This window comes from Panicum virgatum, chromosome 2N (genome assembly GCF_016808335.1).
Source record: "Panicum virgatum strain AP13 chromosome 2N, P.virgatum_v5, whole genome shotgun sequence".
In the NCBI taxonomy this organism is placed as follows: Eukaryota; Viridiplantae; Streptophyta; class Magnoliopsida; order Poales; family Poaceae; genus Panicum; species Panicum virgatum.
Genome location: NC_053146.1, coordinates 64,921,965 through 64,939,412, shown reverse-complemented (window position 1 = coordinate 64,939,412; position 17,448 = coordinate 64,921,965). Strand labels below are relative to the sequence as shown.

The 17,448-nt window shown below is 45.9% G+C and overlaps 1 protein-coding gene and 1 long non-coding RNA gene across 2 annotated transcripts; one reads left to right on the top strand and one right to left on the bottom strand.

Annotated features, from left to right (window-relative positions):
* The first annotated feature begins 11,499 nt into the window (after nucleotides 1–11,499).
* Nucleotides 11,500–16,949, top strand: LOC120658512 (protein LONGIFOLIA 2-like). Its single transcript, XM_039936762.1, has 5 exons — nucleotides 11,500–12,190; nucleotides 13,219–13,286; nucleotides 13,430–15,115; nucleotides 15,245–15,359; nucleotides 15,899–16,949. The coding sequence occupies exons 1-5, from the start codon at nucleotides 12,010–12,012 to the stop codon at nucleotides 16,696–16,698; spliced, it is 2,850 nt and encodes a 949-aa protein (XP_039792696.1). The 5' UTR covers nucleotides 11,500–12,009; the 3' UTR covers nucleotides 16,699–16,949.
* Nucleotides 12,429–13,547, bottom strand: LOC120658665. The gene is made up of 2 exons (XR_005668802.1): nucleotides 13,411–13,547; nucleotides 12,429–12,612 (listed from the first exon to the last, which is right to left on the bottom strand). It is a non-coding gene; the product is annotated as an uncharacterized LOC120658665 (long non-coding RNA).
* Nucleotides 16,950–17,448: the final 499 nt, after the last annotated feature.

Sequence of the window (17,448 nt, the reverse complement as noted above, 5' to 3'; positions counted from 1 at the left end):
ATGAGTGTAATTTTTCGCAACGAATCTAATGACAGTAATTAATTGATAATTAGCTACAGTGATACTACAGTACCATTCTTTAATCACGTGGTCAAAAGTCTCGTTAGATTTTTCAGGGTTCCTAGCGGCGGGTTCTGAAGTTAGTTTTGTAAATTAATTTTGTTTGACACCGTAATTAGCGGTCAAAATGTTATAGAAAACAAGACCATAATGCTCCATCGACAGATCTTGACCTCAGATGACAGAATATGCCGTCGCAAACAATAATGCCTGCCTGCAGGATAAACTATTAAACATTTTTCTTCTCACAGGTCGTTTCTCCAGGTGTTGAGTGATCTTTGGCTAGCTCCTCTCCTATCCTTGTCACCGGCTGCAAGATTCTCTCGTATTCTTTTCCTCCACGAACTAGTTGTTAAGAAGAATAATTAAACACAGTGTGTGTGTGTCGTCAGCAAGATCTTGCAAGTTGTACCTGAAAAGGGAGGGTGCTCTGCATATTTGCGGCAGGTTTGTTCGTTGCAGCGGCTTGCATTGGCACTTGGCGGGGCCGGGCAGGTGCTGCTTACTTCAGCAGCCCGCGCTGGGTAAGTGTCGGCACACCTACTACTGACAGCGGCAAGATAACTATCTTTTCTTAATCTCTGTCAGAAATCAGAGAGAATCTCGTGCTAAAGAATTTTATCGTTCTTTAACAAGTTCTTTGTATTACTGGTTGGTCTGGTTTGGTGACACTTGTTTTTTCTCTGAAAGTCTCAAGAATTGTTGGTTGGCATCTAGAGTTGTAGACTAGGAAGTCGCTAAGAGATGTGGCGTGAGCGACAGCGTACGTCTTTCGCTTCGTCTCTCGTTTCTTTTGAGAAGCATGCAATGATACGTCACTCCTATAATCTAGAACTAGAAGGTGGCCCGCGCTAATAGCGCGGGTAGCTAGTTTTTATATTTAATTCTTTTTAAAAAATTTACATTGACAAAAGAGTTGTATTTGGTAATTTATTTATCTCTCGTTTGTTCTTGTTGAATACTATCTGCAACTTTCTATGCATAGGAATTCACATCAATCATCAAATTTTAGCTCACTGACATGTGGGGCTCACATGAGTCAATGACATGTGGATCACGATAATATATATCTAACTTTGGGATCTTTTAGTGGAACAGATTCTATTTTTATGTTGCTTTGTTATATATTATAGTTGCATATTTTAGTACTTTAACCTGCAAAATCTTAATTTGAGAACTGAATTTAATTTTGGGTCACCTTGAATACGGATGCATATTGTACATATCTGTATTTATATGCCCACAGAATCGTGAATCTTTGTTGACCACCATTAGATTAGTTTGTATAACTCAAGTTGTTCAGCAATATGCAACATTTATGCCTGCCTGCCTTTTCTATTCTCTTTTTTTCTAGTTTCCTTACCCATTCAACGTTGTTGCTTCTTTATCCTTTTCTATTCTCTTTCTCTATCCTTTTTTAGAGGTATAAATCACATTTGTGTTCCTTGCCTAGTGTTTTTTCATGTATTTATAGAAGATTAGACAGGGATAACAAAGTTAAGAATTATTTATGCTATTTGATTCCTCACACGACTAAGTCTCTGATTTTTCCCAATGCTTTACTCTTTATCCCATCAATTATTACTTGTATGGAACTATTTGTATGCCCACATAATCATGAATCTTCGTTGACCACCATCAGATTAGTTTGTATAACTAAAGTTTTTCAGGAACATGCAACATTTATGATGATAATCCTTGTTTGGAGAAAGCATTGATTCTTCGGTGGATATTTCTCTCACATTGATTGGCATGCGTATTCATTGGCCCACACAGACAATCATAAAGGTGACGATGGTCTTGCAATAGATTGCAATATCTGAAACTCTACGCATTGCCATTATTTTTACATCCCTATCTTGATGTTTGGTTGCTCTAGAAGAAATGGATTGATTGAGTTCAGCAATGATTTTGAGTAGAATCCAGTGTGCTTCATGCATCTGTATGTACTGCAGGACGATCTTGAGACTCGAAAAGTTGTGATTTGGAATCTAGGGCTAAGACTATGGTGGCGCCGTAGTGCAGGGCGTTCCGAAGATTTTTAAAAGCAATTATCTCTTTCTATAGTACATACACAATACAATTATGGTAGCGCTGTCATGCTTATGCTGCTGTCATTTTTTTTTGCATCTTTAAAGTGGGTTAATGCGAGACATAGATGGTAACATGAGTTTTTATGTCATGCGACCTCTATATTTAACTTTAGTTGGATACAAACACTTTTGGGTAGTTTAGAATATTGCATCTTCACTAAATTAGACATGGACTCTGCCAATTTAGATGGCTAGATCTTCATTAAACCGAATGGTGTAAATCCTATACACAAATACTATGTAGATCTCCATTAAATTGGAGTATTTATTAATTTTATTTGGCATGAAACTCAAATTTGGGTATTTATTATTGCATTTGACCTATACTATTTATTTAGCTATTTTCCTTCTTAATATGCTTCTTAATAACTATACACATCAACAATAATTTTTTGTATTCTAGTTCTTGCATTTATCTATTTATTAGTCATATTCGATGCCAATTTTTTATATTTTAAATATTTAATTTAGCTATTCGGCTAATATCATTTTTTATCGAGTGGTAATGCTAATTTTTATAATTTTATAATTTCAAATTTGCCTATTTAGTATCTTTGGTTAAGTCCTAATTTCCTTATTTTTAAATTTCGAATTAAGCTATTTACTAATAAAAATTCGGCAAGAACTCTTTGTCATGTCCTAATTTTTCTTAATATTTTAAATCCGAAATTAGCTATTTTTTAATCATATTTAATATGGACTCTTGAGTTATATTGAACCGTTAGATCTTCATAAAATCCAACGGTGCAAATCCTTTTTTTTAGATTAACGTGGGAATTTCTAGACCCTCTCGGCGAACGTGGTGGCCCGCGCTAAAAGCGCGGGTAGCTAGTTTTTTTATTTAATTCTTTTTAAAAAATTAACATTGACAAAAGAGATGTATTTGGTAATTTATTTACCTCTCGTTTGGTCTTGTTGAATACTACCTGCAACTTTCTATGCATAGGAATTCATATCAATCATCAAATTTTAGCTCACTGACATGTGGGGCTCACATGAGTCAATGACATATGGGTCACGATGGTATATATCTAACTTTGGAATCTTTTAGTGGAACAGATTCTATTTTTATGTTTCTTTGTTATATATTATAGTTGCATATTTTAGTACTTTAACCTGCAAAATCTTAATTTGAGGACTGAATTTAATTTTGGGTAACCTTGAATACAGATGCATACTATACATATCTGTATTTATATATATCCACAGAATCGTGAATCTTTGTTGACCACCATCAGATTAGTTTGTATAACTGAAGGTGTTCAGCAATATGCAACATTTATGCGTGCCTGCCTTTTCTATTCTCCTTTTTCTAGTTTCCTTACCCATTCAACCTTGTTGCTTCTTTATTCTTTTCTATTCTCTTTCTCTATACTTTTTTAGAGGTATAAATCACATTTGTGTTCCATGCCTAGTGTTTTTTCATGTATTTATAGAAGATTAGACGGGGATAACAAAGTTAAGAATTATTTATGCTATTTGATTCCTCACACGACTAAGTCCCTGATTTTTCCCAATGCTTTACTCTTTATCCCAGCGATTATTACTTGTATGGAACTATTTGTATGCCCATAGAATCATGAATCTTCGTTGACCACCATTAGATTAGTTTGTATAACTAAAGTTCTTCAGGAATATGCAACATTTATGATGATAATCCTTGTTTGGAGAAAGCATTGATTCTTCGGTGGGTATTTCTCTTACATTGATTGGCATGCATATTCATTGGCCCACACTGACAATCATAAAGGTGCTGATGGTTTTGCAATAAATTGCAATATAAACTCTGTGCATTGTCATTATCTTTTTCATCCCTATCTTGACGTTTGGTTGCTCTAGAAGAAATTGATTGATTGAGTTCGGCAATGATTTTGAGTAGAATCCAGTGTGCTTCATGCATCTGTTTGTACTGCATGACGTTCTTGAGACTCGAAAAGTTGTGATTTGGAATCTAGGGCTAAGACTATGGTGGTGCCATAGTGCAGGGCGTTCCGAAGATTTTTAAAGCAATTATCTCTTTCTATAGTACAGACACAATACAACTATGGTCGCGCTGTCACGCTTATGCTGCTGTCATTTTTTTTTGCATCTTTAAAGAGGGTTAATGCGAGACATAGATGATAACATGAGTTTTTATGTCATGCGACCTCTATATTTAACTTTAGTTGGATACAAACACTTTTGGATAGTTTAGAATATTGCATCTTCACTAAATTAGACATGGACTCTGCCAATTTAGATGGCTAGATCTTCATTAAATCGAATGGTGTAAATCCTATACACAAATACTATGTAGATCTCCATTAAATAGGAGTATTTATTAGCTTTATTTGGCATGAAACTCAAATTTGGGTATTTATTATTGCATTTGACCTATACTATTTATTTAGCTATTTTTCTTCTTAATATGCTTCTTAATAACTATACACATCAACAATAATTTTTTGTATTCTAGTTCTTGCATTTATCTATTTATTAGTCATATTCGATGCCAATTTTTTATATTTTAAATATTTAATTTAGCTATTCGGCTAATATCATTTTTTATCGAGTGCTAATGCTATTTTTTTTTATAATTTTATAATTTCAAATTTGTCTATTTAGTATTTTGATTAAGTCCTAATTTCCTTATTTTTAAATTTCAAATTAAGATATTTACTAATCAAATTTGGCAAGAACTCTTTGTCATGTCCTAATTTTTTTAATATTTTAAATCCGAAATTAGCTATTTTTTAATCGTATTTAATATGGACTCTTGAGTTATATTGAACCATTAGATCTTCATAGAATCCAACGGTGCAAATCTTTCTCTTTTTTAGATTAACATGAGAATTTCTAGACCCACTCGGCGAACGTTGTAGCTTTTTTTAGCACTCTTTTAATAATATAATAGATGATACGTTAAGCCCAAGTGTTGTGTTTAGCTCCAAAATTTCTCTCTCCAAACTTCACTATTTACCTATCACATCAAATCTCTTGCCTCATGCATGGAGTATTAAATGTAGATAAATAAAAAAACTAATTGTATAGTTTTGATGTACACGACGAGACGAATCTTTTGAGCCTAGTTAGATTATGATAGGACAATAATTATCACAAACAAATGAAAAGTACTATAATGTGCTACAGTATTCGATGTGACTCTTTTTACCACCATTTTACATATCATTTCAGCCTTTCACTCTGCACGTCCTTCCAGCAGAACCCTAAAACCAGGCGTCCCTTGTCCTGCACTCCCAAGCCATCACGTAGAACCTACGACCTCAGCTACTACTCTGCTGGTAGCTAGGTCGTTTGCAGACTGCAATAGCACGTAGCCACCCCGCACCATGCTCTGCTTCTGGTCCACTACACGAGCGCACGTTGCTTTTACCAGCTCACACGTTGCCGCACCAGAAGTTGAGAATTGACCGCGACTGCAGCGACGTGTGGACGTGTGGTGTGGCGTGTGGGCCTGTGGGTGTGCAGCCGGGCCGCGGCCGGCATGGCACGGCCACGGCGCGTCGCGGGCTAGGCGGCGAGGGGGCAGGCGCCGGCTGCCCAGCTGCGGCGGCAGCGACCCTGCCTGCGGCAGCGGCGCGGACAGCGACCCGGCTCCGGAGACGCGGACACGGCGGGGACTGGGAGGCTTCCATTCATTGCGTCTTGCCGGGTGCAGTGCACCACTGCGTTGCGCGCGCGTCGCTCTCGCCGCTGCTTGCCGGCCTGCTTCTGCCTGGCTGCTGGCTCGATCGCCCCGGTTTACGCTTCACAACAAAGGGATCTGCACCTGCTGCTGCGTGCAGAGGTGCTGACACGCTGGGTGCGTATATACTGTATCTAACAACTCGTGTCCGGTCGCTGATGAGCAACACTGGCTACCTACTAGCGTATTGCTTGCTAATCCGTTCCTTCCGAACTGCAGATCGTTTTAACAAATTTAGATACGTAATTTTTACTATGTATCTAGACATTATGTCTAGCTAGATGCATAGCAAAAGCTATGTGTCTTGATTTGTCAAAACGATCGACAATTTGAAATTGAATTAGTACGTACTAGCTACAAGTATCAAAAGCATATCTCTATTTCAAACTTTTTCGCGTGACAAAATTGAATCTGATTTCGGTGAGTGGGCCGTCTCGGTCTCGCTTAAACCTAACCTGCTCATCTTCGAAAACGGGACGCAGGAACAGCTGGACAAGGTTGACTCGTGTACCTGGAAAATACTCTAATTCACTGGGCAAAGTGCTGGAACAGAGTGGCAAGGACCGGCGCCGGGCGAGCCCACGCCGCTTTGGTGGCGTCCAGTTCATCGTATTATGGAGCAATGCGCGCGACAGTTCGTCTACCTGTCGCCGTACCCGTACGTTGACGGGGATTACCAAACCAAAACGGATGGATGAGCACGAGCACCTGTAGACTGGACTGCAGTATCTTGGTGTGGTACGGTGCACCTGTCGTACGTCGTATCGTATCCTGGTCCGACCATGTCCATGCTGCTCGATCCGTTCCATCACCACTCGAGTATTGTGATTCTTTAGGATTTGAATTAGAGTTATGTGTGGCTGCACTGCAGAGCCCATACTACACTTCTTTTTCAATCATTGGTTCTCATAATTCTGGTTTTGCGTCGCCCACTTGAAGAAACAGTGACCGAAGAACAAGTTTCAGGCTTTGCACAAACTAGAGTCGAAGAGAATCGAGAGATGCTTGGAGGCGACCACGGTCAAGACGACGGGAGTATTAAGGCCGTGTTTAGTTCGGTAGGGTGTAAACACAAAAAAAAATTTGCGTTTCGAATCTTTCTAATTTGAAGCACTAAATGAAGTTTATTTACAAAACTTTTTGCACAGATGGGTTGTAAATAGCGAGACGAATCTAATGATGCTAATTAATTCATGATTAATCAATAATTAGAGGATGGTTACTATAGCATCATTGTTGCAAATCATGGATTATGTCTTATTAGATTCGTCTCGCGATTTACAGCCCATCCATGCAAAAAGTTTTATAAATAAACTTCATTTAGTACTTCAAATTAGTAAAATTCCTTTTCACTTTAATGCATTTACAGCTTTTTTGCATTTACGGGGTGGAACTAAACACACCCTAAAAGTTGAGGAACAGCCGAACACCTGCATGCCCTGTCCTTTCCTGTGTTCACCGTTGCTGCATGCAGGCCGCGGATCCTGAAGCTTTTTGCGAGATTTGGGAGGGAGGGAAACGCTGGCGGGAACGGAAAGAAAGGGACAAGGATCCCCTCCCCTGGCACCGCCCGCGCGGGCGAGTGGTAACTGGCGGGAAACCTAAGCATGTGTTTGGTTTGGGGATGGGTTGGGTCCATCCTTGTTTTTAAGGTTGGGTCCGACCCATCTAGTGTTTGGTTGAGAGGGTTGGGTCCGACCCAATTTTTTGTTTGGTTAGAGGGTTGCAAAGGAATAGGTTGTGGTTTATTTTGACACCGTTAAAACAGTCATCTATGGGCCCACTTGTCATCCCCTCTATTTTTTCTTTCTCTTCCATCCTTTTCTTCCTCATCGAGCTCGATGCTCGGCCCCGCCGGACCGGCGCCGGCCTCCTCCGCCCGCCCACGCCCACGCCGGCTCCCTCCGCCCGCTCCGCCACCGCCATCGCGCCGGCGCTGGCCTCGTCCGCCCGCCCTGCACCGCCGGCGGCCTCCTCCGCCCACCAGTACTGCACCCGCCCCGCCCCGCGCCGCTCGCCGCAGCCTTCACCGGCGCCGCCCACTCCCTCTCGCCCGCCATGGCCTCCTAGATCGACCTCGCCCGCCATGGCCGCCCAGATCGAGCTCGCCCACCATGGCCGCCCAGATCGAGGTCGGCCCCCATGGCTCCCCCCAGCTCGAGGTCAGCCCCCATGGCCATGGCACCTCCTCCTCCTTGCCCACGGGCGCGCCGCACAGCCCCACCCGCCCCTACACCGCCGAGCTCCTCCGCCCGCCCCCCACGCCGGCAGCTCCGCCCGCCCGCCCCCGCGCCGACGAGCTCGGTAGCGCGGTGCTCCGCCCGCCCCCGCCCCCGCGAGCTCGGCCTCGCGGCCGTCGCCCACGCCCCCGCGGACGGAGCCGAGACGGCGTCGAAGTGGGTTGGAGTGGTCCGCTCGATTTGAGCGGACCACTCCGACCCGCATCTGAGGGGAATATACCCCTTCGGGTTCAACCCAACCCATATCAAACCTCCAACCAAACACGGGTTCAACTAGGTTGGACCCGTCCCAACCCACCCGACCCAGCAACCAAACACACCCTAACGGACTCCCTTCAATTCGCAGCGACCGGTCCAGTCCTTCACCTATCCTAACCTAACAACCATCGCTGCTGCTGCTGCTGCTGCTGCATTCAATCGTCGCGAGCCTCTCCAGATTTCGCCGCCGGGAAAGTTCAGGCGTTTTCACCTTCATTTACCTATCATAGTGATGAGCAAGACTCTGAAATTTTTGAAAAGCCATTAGTGAACCTTGGTTTACATGGGCGGATGGTTCGCTGGTGAGGAAGGAAGGATGGAGCCACGGAGCAGGAGCGCAGCATGATGATGATGATGGCGGGAGGGCGAACAGGCGCGGGGGTCCAGTTCCTCCCACACGGCCACACCCCACGCAGGTCGCCAGCACTGGGCAGCCATGCCCCCAGATCCACCCACACTGGTCCCCGGGGCTCCCCGCCCCACCCGCCTCAATGCCATGCGCCTGCCTCTCACCGGCTTGCCTCCTCCTTGTTCACTTCCGGTTAACGCCGCTCTCCGCCAGCCGCGGCAGGCCAGCAGAGTTGGCTTGAGTTGCTCGCCGCAGCCTGCCTGCCTGCACAAAGTTACAGTTCCAGACCACCACCACCACAGCTCTGCAGCTGCTGGCTGCTGGTGCAGAGTTTCAGCGTGGTTAAACTCGCTGCATCTGCGGCGTCAGCTGCAGCATATCTCGTTCTCGTCTCGTCTCACCGCATCTGCCTGGCCCCGGATCGGCGGATCCCTCGCCGGTCGCCGCCCCCGCCCCCGCCCCTCCCGTTCCCGTCGCATCTACGAGCTCGGCGTCGGGACTTGTAAGGAGCGGCGGGCCGGCCGGCGACACGGGCGTGGACCACCGCACCGCCATGGGAGTGCTCGCAGTCGCAGCCCATCCCGCGCTCCTCGATTGGTGCAGAACGGAACGGCTCTACTACTAGTTGGAGTAGTGTTTTACTAGTACCAGCAGCAGCGGCAGCCGGCAGGCATGGCTCGCAACGTGACGGTGTCACGAGAGGTGTCCAGTGCTCTGATTGAGCCGGGGGGTTGTTTACTGCAAACCATGCGCTCGCCATGTGAGCTCGGGACTCGCTAGATGTGCACCGGAAGCCGATGCATCAGGATTACCCAACCAAATAAAATAAAATAAAGGATCTGATCGTCGTCGATGTAAAGTGAAAGTTCATTGGGACAGGTGTAATTCACCAGGGCATGGTTCCCTCAATCCCTCTGCATCAGATACTGTATTTGTTTGCCCCAGCAGGCCAGCAGCACCAAAGGCCAGCCAAAAGCTACTACCGTCCACCGGTGATGGTTGGTTAACCGACCATCACCGGCGGATCAGTACAAGCTTAACAGCGTGTTGACAGTACTGGCCGGCGCTCCAAACCTAGTACTGTACTGTTGCGATCTAGTAGTACTACCAGTAACCTTCTTTTTTTTCGAGAGGCTTAACTAATTAACAAACGTGTTAATGGCACACCTGCTGCCCGGCGAGAGCTTTTCCCTTAAAGCGCAGCGCACTAAAGTCCAGTGACCGTGCATGCTCCACCACGCAGCTGGGCACCATAAGTGCCCTGTCCAAACTCCAAACACAAGAGAACCCCGTCCCCCAGATGAGATCCGTTCTCGATCGGGACAAGTTCAGGCCTCTCCGTTTCCCTCTCGGACCTGAACGAATCTTAGTAGTAGCCGAGGTCGCCGGCAGTGAAGGAGATCACAGGCTCGGTGTGTGCCGGGCAAGGTTCACCAAACCGGTGGGAACCGGTCCGGTTCCGGTTTGGTCCGGTAATCAATCGGTCAAAATTCAAAATTTAAATTTAAATTTAAAAAATGAAAAATTCCCAAAAATACTTCAAGGTGCAATGAATCTAATAGTGTCAAATTTTCTCAAAAATTCATTCATTTAGTATAGTTTGCGGGGATTTAAAGTTAAATCAAAAAAGAAAAAAGAAAAAATGGGCCGGCCCATTAAAGCCCACCGGTCAAACCGGTCGGTAAACTGGTAAAACCGGCCGGTAAACCGGTTGCACGGGAGCTATTGAATTTGAATTTGAATTCAAACCGGTCAAACCGACCGGTAAACCAGTAAAACCGGCCGGAACCGGTTGCACGAGATTTTTTGAATTTGGATTTGAATTCAACCGGTTTCCACCGCTTACTGGTCAAACCGGTCCGGTAAACCGCTACCGGAGGGCGGCGGTTTGACCGGAGCGGTCGGTTTGGTTAACCCTGGTGCCGGGACGCGCAGCGGAGGATGGAGGTCACGCGCTCCGAGAGCACGCGAGAGCAACTGAGCAGGTGTTCGTGCAGGACGCATGGCCCGATGGCCGTCTCCCATCCAGACAGCGACAGACATTCGGAGACGCATACGAACAGGAGAACGCCATGATGGGTGGATTGGATGGACGGGATGGTTGTAGACGCGTACCACTACCACCTGTTGTGTTGCCTACCGGTACAGGCGCGCGCGTACCGTGGCCGGCCGCGGCATGGACCGGGCGGCTGTTCTGTTCCCGTCGCTCGTCACCCTGGCGAAAGGGGGGGCGGCGATACCGACGACGACGACCGGCCGGGCCGCCGGACGGGGACATGGACAGACGATGCAGGAATGCTACTGCCAGTCCCGGGGCTGGCATGCATGGCGCGCCGCGCACCACCTCCCCCCCGATCGCAGCAGTAAAGCCCAGCAGGCAAAGGCAACAGCGGCGCGAGGAGGACCGGCCGCTGGCGCCTGGCTGGGGCACGGTGCGTGCTGGCTGGCGCGCAGGCTGGCGCGGTGCCGCGGGCGCGTCACGAATTGAAGGGCCGGCCGGCCTGGCCAGTGGCCACAGCCTTGCCGACCCCTCCCCCCGTTCGTCGTTCCTCAAAACTCCTGTGCGCGCGGGGGGCTGCGGCGAGCGGCCTGGCCTGACAGGCATCACATGGCGGCGCACACCCGCAATGATCAGCCCCTCACATGGCGTGTGATGCAGCGGCGGCAGATGGATGGATGGATGGATGGATGCGGGCAGGGCGCAGCAGGCAGGACCAGGACCAGGGACACGGCTTGACCCACCCCAACACGCCGTGCCGGTGCCCCCCGTCCCCACCACGCCCTCTCCTATTTCAACCCCACCGCACACGCACCCCCAGGCAGGCAAGCCGAGGCAACCCCAAGTCCCCAACCCGGCCACGGCCAGCCAGCCAGCCCGCCGGCCTCCCCTCTTAAATCCACAGGCCTCTCCCTCGCTCCCCTTCCCTCCTCTCACGTCACGAGAGCCTGCACTGCATCTGCATGGCGCCGCAATGATAACATTCCTCTGAACTCGCCCATCCCAACAAGAGAAAGGCGTGTGTGCTTGCGTGCGTGAGAAAGAGAACTGGAGAAGCCAGAGTTGTGAGGCTCCAGCTTCTATATCTGCACCTGTACCCGCTGCTTCTCGCAGCTTTGCTCGCGCCGTGATTGGCTCCCCACTCTGCCTCGGAAGCTTCTCTGGATTCTGCTGCAGCTGCTGCTGCTGGTGGTGCGCTGCGGCCTGGCCATCAATCACTAGCGCGCTGAATGCGAGCTGGTGATCGCCTTGGGCGGCCAGCTTGCTCCGGCGCCTGATCGGGGCCGAGAACCAAGGAAGAAGCCTGCTTGGAGCCTCGAAAGAAGATGCCGGCGAGGATGCGCAGCGCCGCCGCCCTCGCCGACGACGCGCGGGACCTCGACCGGCAAATGGGGTGCATGGCCGGCATATTCCAGATCTTCGACCGCCAGCGGCTCATCACCGGTGGCGGGCGGCGCGGCGGCCGGCAAGCGCAGAAGAGGCTGCCTCCTCCACCTTCAGCTCCAGGTAAATGACTTCCGGCTCCCGGGCTGCTTACTTACTGCTCTCTGCATCATCCTGCTCAGCTAAAGTTTCACTTTAGTCTTCTTCCTCCTATTCTTCTTCTTTTTCACTTTGCTAGCGTTTCGCTTCCAAGAATTGATCCAGTTTTACTCACGCTCGCGGGGTTTTTAGCATTCTGGTTTGTTGACTTGAGATGAGAAAGTTAGGTGTTTTTTTAGCCAAAAAAAACATGCTGCTTGTGTGCGTTGAAAACTAAAATGCGTTTCCATGCTATTATTCAAGGTTTGGTAAGATCGACAGTTGGAAGGTTCAGCAAAGAACAGCGAACGAACTATATAAAAAAACAAAATACCTTGGTTGGTAAAACCGCTCAGGAGTCAGGAGTATAAAAACTGGTTGCCTTGCAGCATGGGCGAACCACCTTGCTGTAAAGTGAGTGTTGCAAAATAAATTGTCATGTTGGCAATGTAATCCAAATTTAATATGTGTACCTTCTTTTACCGACAGGAGACTAGGAGTTTTTTTTTGTGCAAGTTACATGCTGTAAGGAGAACATGTGTACTATAGCAGCAGTTGACCGTAGTAACTGTGATCATAAAACATTTACTTAAGGATGCACTAATGACAGCACATGATGCTTTTAGCAATAGATGAGCACGACATCGACGTAATGACATCCAACGATGATTATTTGGGTACCTAGTGCCGGAAAATAGCATGAGGACAACTATTCATGCTGACCGAGGAGGACAGCGGAACAGTGTATTATAAATTTCATTTATATAATCAAACTGAAGAGGACAGCTTAACATTTAGTATTTTTAAAAAACTAAACCTTTCTAATAATGACAGATTAGCTGAAGAGGACAGCTCAACACTTGATTGTAATAATTCCATTCATGTATCAACGAACGTCAGTAAATAATTCATCACCATATCTATCATTGTTTTGTATTACCAGCATGGCATAACAAAGCACTCTATTTTCTCTATTTACATATTTTGTTCTAATACCTCCTTATGTTATCCAGACAATACTGTTTCAAAGAGCAGCAGCAATGTTCCAGTTCAAAGTTCAAGTACCTCAAAGATTGTTCTGGTAATATTCCTACCTCGATTGGCCTCAACTTCTTCCCCCCTTTTTTTGGGTCGGGGAAACCATTTTACACATATAGCAGACTAGCAGAAGTACTATATGAATGCATAAAGAAGATGGCACTAACCTATAAGTTGCTTTTGCAGGAGAAAACATTCAGCAAATGTACGACTGAGAACAGCAGTCTTTCAATCGAGTCATCAAGAGCTTCTTCTTCCTCCTCTTCATGCTCATCCTTTTCATCGCTTGATGGCAACAAATCGGTCCAGCAGGAGCTTCCTTACATCAATGAGGAGCTCTTTGCGCAGAGGTCACTGAAGAGTTCGCCAAGTTTGAAGGAAACTGACATGAACACCAAGTCTGGGCATCCTAATGTCGGTTTCAGAGACATAGTGAAGGACTCCATCAACAGGGACTTTGGAGGCCTAACTGTAAAAACCTCGGTGCAGGAGGCACGAAGAAATGGGCAGTACAAGGACTCACCGAGGCCACTGCTGCTGTCCAAATCAATGGATGGAACCTGTATCATTGGGGTTGACAGGAGCACAAATGTTCCTGCAACTGTCGCTGAATCTAACAGGCGCTTGCAGGAGCAGTCACGCTTCTCATGTGATGACCGAAGACTCCTGCGGCCAGCCGAACCCCAGGAAAGCAAGAGGCCTTCCGCAAGGCTCAAAGAGCTTCCTAGATTGTCCTTGGACAGTAGGAAGGAGTCTCTGAGTCCAAGCTCACGCCAGAAGAACTTGAGTTACAAGAGGACTGATGATATTCTCTTGGATACTTTGAGGCCTCAAGATTCCCCAAGCCATAGGAGAGCCAACAGTGTCATTGCCAAGCTAATGGGGTTGGAAGAAGCAACAAATGCTACAGGGGTGCTGACTGCTGATAACCATGAGACTTCAAGATCACCGAGACCTGCACAAGCCACTCAGCATGAGCATCCATCACGTTCGCCCAGAAGCAATTGCCAGGATTCCTGCATGTTGCAGCTGAAGAATGACTCTTCAGCACTCAAAACCAAGCCTTCCCCAAGAATTCTCACAGAAGCAGCTCCTTGGAGGCAGGAGAGAAGTGCCACCAACACCAAAGCACAACAATGTCGAGAAGTTGAAGGGAGGTCAAGAACTGCATCCGTCTATGCTGATATAGAAAGAAGGCTCGGGGGCTTTGACTTCTTAGAGTGTAATAACAAGGACTTCAGGGCTCTGAGAATATTGGGTGCATTGAATGCAAAAGATGGTAAGAGCCAGAATGACAGCAATGCTGGATCATTGGCTGTTCAGAGGGCAGGGTATGATCTGACCACTGACTCTGGAAAATTCCAGCCTCCAATTGTGGTCATGAAGCCTGCAAGAACTACAGAGAAGCCTGGTGTTTCACTTGCTTCGGTTGCTCCAATTGCAGGCCTCAGAAGCCTGAGGAAGTTGCAGGCCAGATATTCATCTTGCACTGGCAAGAATGACAAGATTCATCTTCGGATATCCAGAGCTCAATCGAAGTCAGAAGAACCTGACAGCAGTGCCAGCTCACCGAGGCCTACAGGTTCATCAAGCCCCAGAAATGTGCAAAAGAAAGCAGAGTCCGAAAGGAGGTCTCGCCCACCGGTCTCACCAAAATCTCCTAGCAAGAAGTCCAATGAAGCTGTATCCCCAAAAGGAAGAATAAGATCAAAGCCTTCTCAGGTGAAAAGCCACCGGGACGAGGTCTTGCCAAGTACAGGGAGCAGAATCAACTTAGCAAGGCAAATTGATGTCAGGATCATGGATTCTCCAAAGTTTCCAGGTGTCAGCTCATCATTTGTTCAACCATGCAGCGTTGCAACAAGTCCCAAGGTACATATAAAGGGAATGGAGTATATATCAAAAAAACCATATAGTTCTACAACTTTCAATGTATTTTGTATTCATTGTCTACGACAAATATACTTACTAGTGAATAATTCCTCTCTATATTCTTTTCAGGGTCCTTCAGTTCTGGGTTCAGACCAAAATATCCATTCACTGGACAACATCCCGAGCCCCGTCTCTGTCCTCGACACATCCTTCTATCATAAAAGGATCTCAGATTCATTCAAAGGTGAGAAATTGGTTTCTTCGTTTACCATCATTAATCTGCATTAGATAACCCGTCAGTTCCTGCAAGAACACCAGCATGATAGATCATACTGTTTGGTCTTATTCAATTCAGAAGCCCACAGTGTTACTCAAAGGACAAGCATAGCTAGCTGTCAGTGTGCTGATAATGCTAGTGACAGATAATCTGCAATAAAAGCTACCAGGTAGATTGTGGTCCTGCAATTAGGAGGAACCATAGCAGCTAGATGTGCTCAACAGTGCATGGCTGCAACCCCACACGCAGCACTGCCTATGCAGGAGCACGATATGTGTCTTATGGTGGGCATACATGCTAGAGTAGATGTGCCCACCAATGTCCCCCTCCACAAATACATCTAGTGTGTATCATTCCATTGATCTGTAGGTGGCCAGTGTTTCCGTCTCTCCTGTCTGATACATGCTTTGTCTGGCAGTGAATTCCGTATTTTTCGTTTGGTACATTAAATAGTTCTGCAGTGTATTGGGTATTGTTTTCTGAAAATACCATTATTACCTGTTCAGATGGGGAGACACATTCTTCAGATGAGTGCTGGAACCCAAACAGCCTGCCTGACACACCACAGTCTAAAGCAAGCAGTGAAGTCAACCAGATTAAACCAGAAAACCTGGAAGTCCTCATCCAGAAGCTTGAGCAACTGCAATCAATGAATGAGGAAGCTGCAAATATCAAAGAAGTCATGGCATCAGTCACTGCAAATAAAAACCATCAGTATATCTACGAGATACTAGTGGCATCTGGTCTTTTGCATAAAGAACTTAGTTTCACAACATTACCTGGTCAACTCCGATCAAGTTGTCTGATCAATCCAGAGATCTTCCTCATTCTTGAACAACCAAAACCAGGCATTGTTTCAGAATTTCAAACTGTCAATGGAGCTAAGAAATGCTCTAAGCCTTGCACAGGAAAGTTTCACCGAAGACTTGTGTTTGACATGGTAAACGAAACCATAGCTCAGAAGATTAACATCTGCAGATTTGGAAGTCGGCCAGTAAAATTTCTTCAGTCGAAGAAGTTAAGTGGGTGGCAACTATTCAGGGACGTGTGCACTGAGATTGATGACAGGCTAACAAAATGCTCCGAAGAGGATGAGAATGAAAACATGCTAGTAGATGAGGATATAGTAGGTGGAACAAAAGACTGGATGAGCTTTGACGCAGAACTACATGGCATGGTTTTGGAAATCGAAAGATCCATCTTCAAGGACCTTATCGACGAGGTCATAGACGGTGGGGCTACGGAGAAAATGCAATTAGGACAATGGAAGCTTCGGAGGCAGCTTTCTTTCAGTAGTATAAATTGAATTGTGCGTGGTAGTAGTTGTTTCCATTAAGAAGCTTAGGCTCTAGTAAATGTAACCTTTTATATTTTGCTGAAGACTAAACTGTAGAAGGAATATAAATGATCCTCAACACCAGAAGAAGCGAGGCAATCTATATTATAGTATTCTTAGTAAACTCTTCTGTACGGTGTGATGTTCTTCTGACTGAATCGTGCTGTTATTCCAGATTACACAAGCTGTTATTTCTATCATGAAGCAATAGTTTAATTCCATACACACCTGTTTCAGGTACAAGGGTCCATTTGGCTTCTATATTCAGTATTCCACGACCTTTGCTAAAAAATATTCCATGACCATCATACTATTTTAGATAATTAGATATTTTCTGCCACTCTGCCAGAGCAGTGATGACACCCACTTGGAGTTCTTAGGCCATGTTTAGTTCCCAAAAAATTTCAAGATTTCCCGTCAAATCAAATTTTTGGATAAATGCATGGAGTATTAAATATAGTTTAAAAAATAACCAATTGCACAATTTAGCTGTAAATGATGAGATGAATCTTTTGAGCATAATTAGTCTATGATTGGACACTAATTACCAAATAAAAATGAAAGTGCTATAATAGCCGAACCCAAAAAATTTCGCAAACTAAACACGCCCTTAAACTAGTCGAAACTGTTTGCTATTTGGATAAAAGAACGGCAACAGTTCTAACCTGACATTCGCACAAGGATAATGAACACGACCTACCATTAGCTCCCACCCCTACC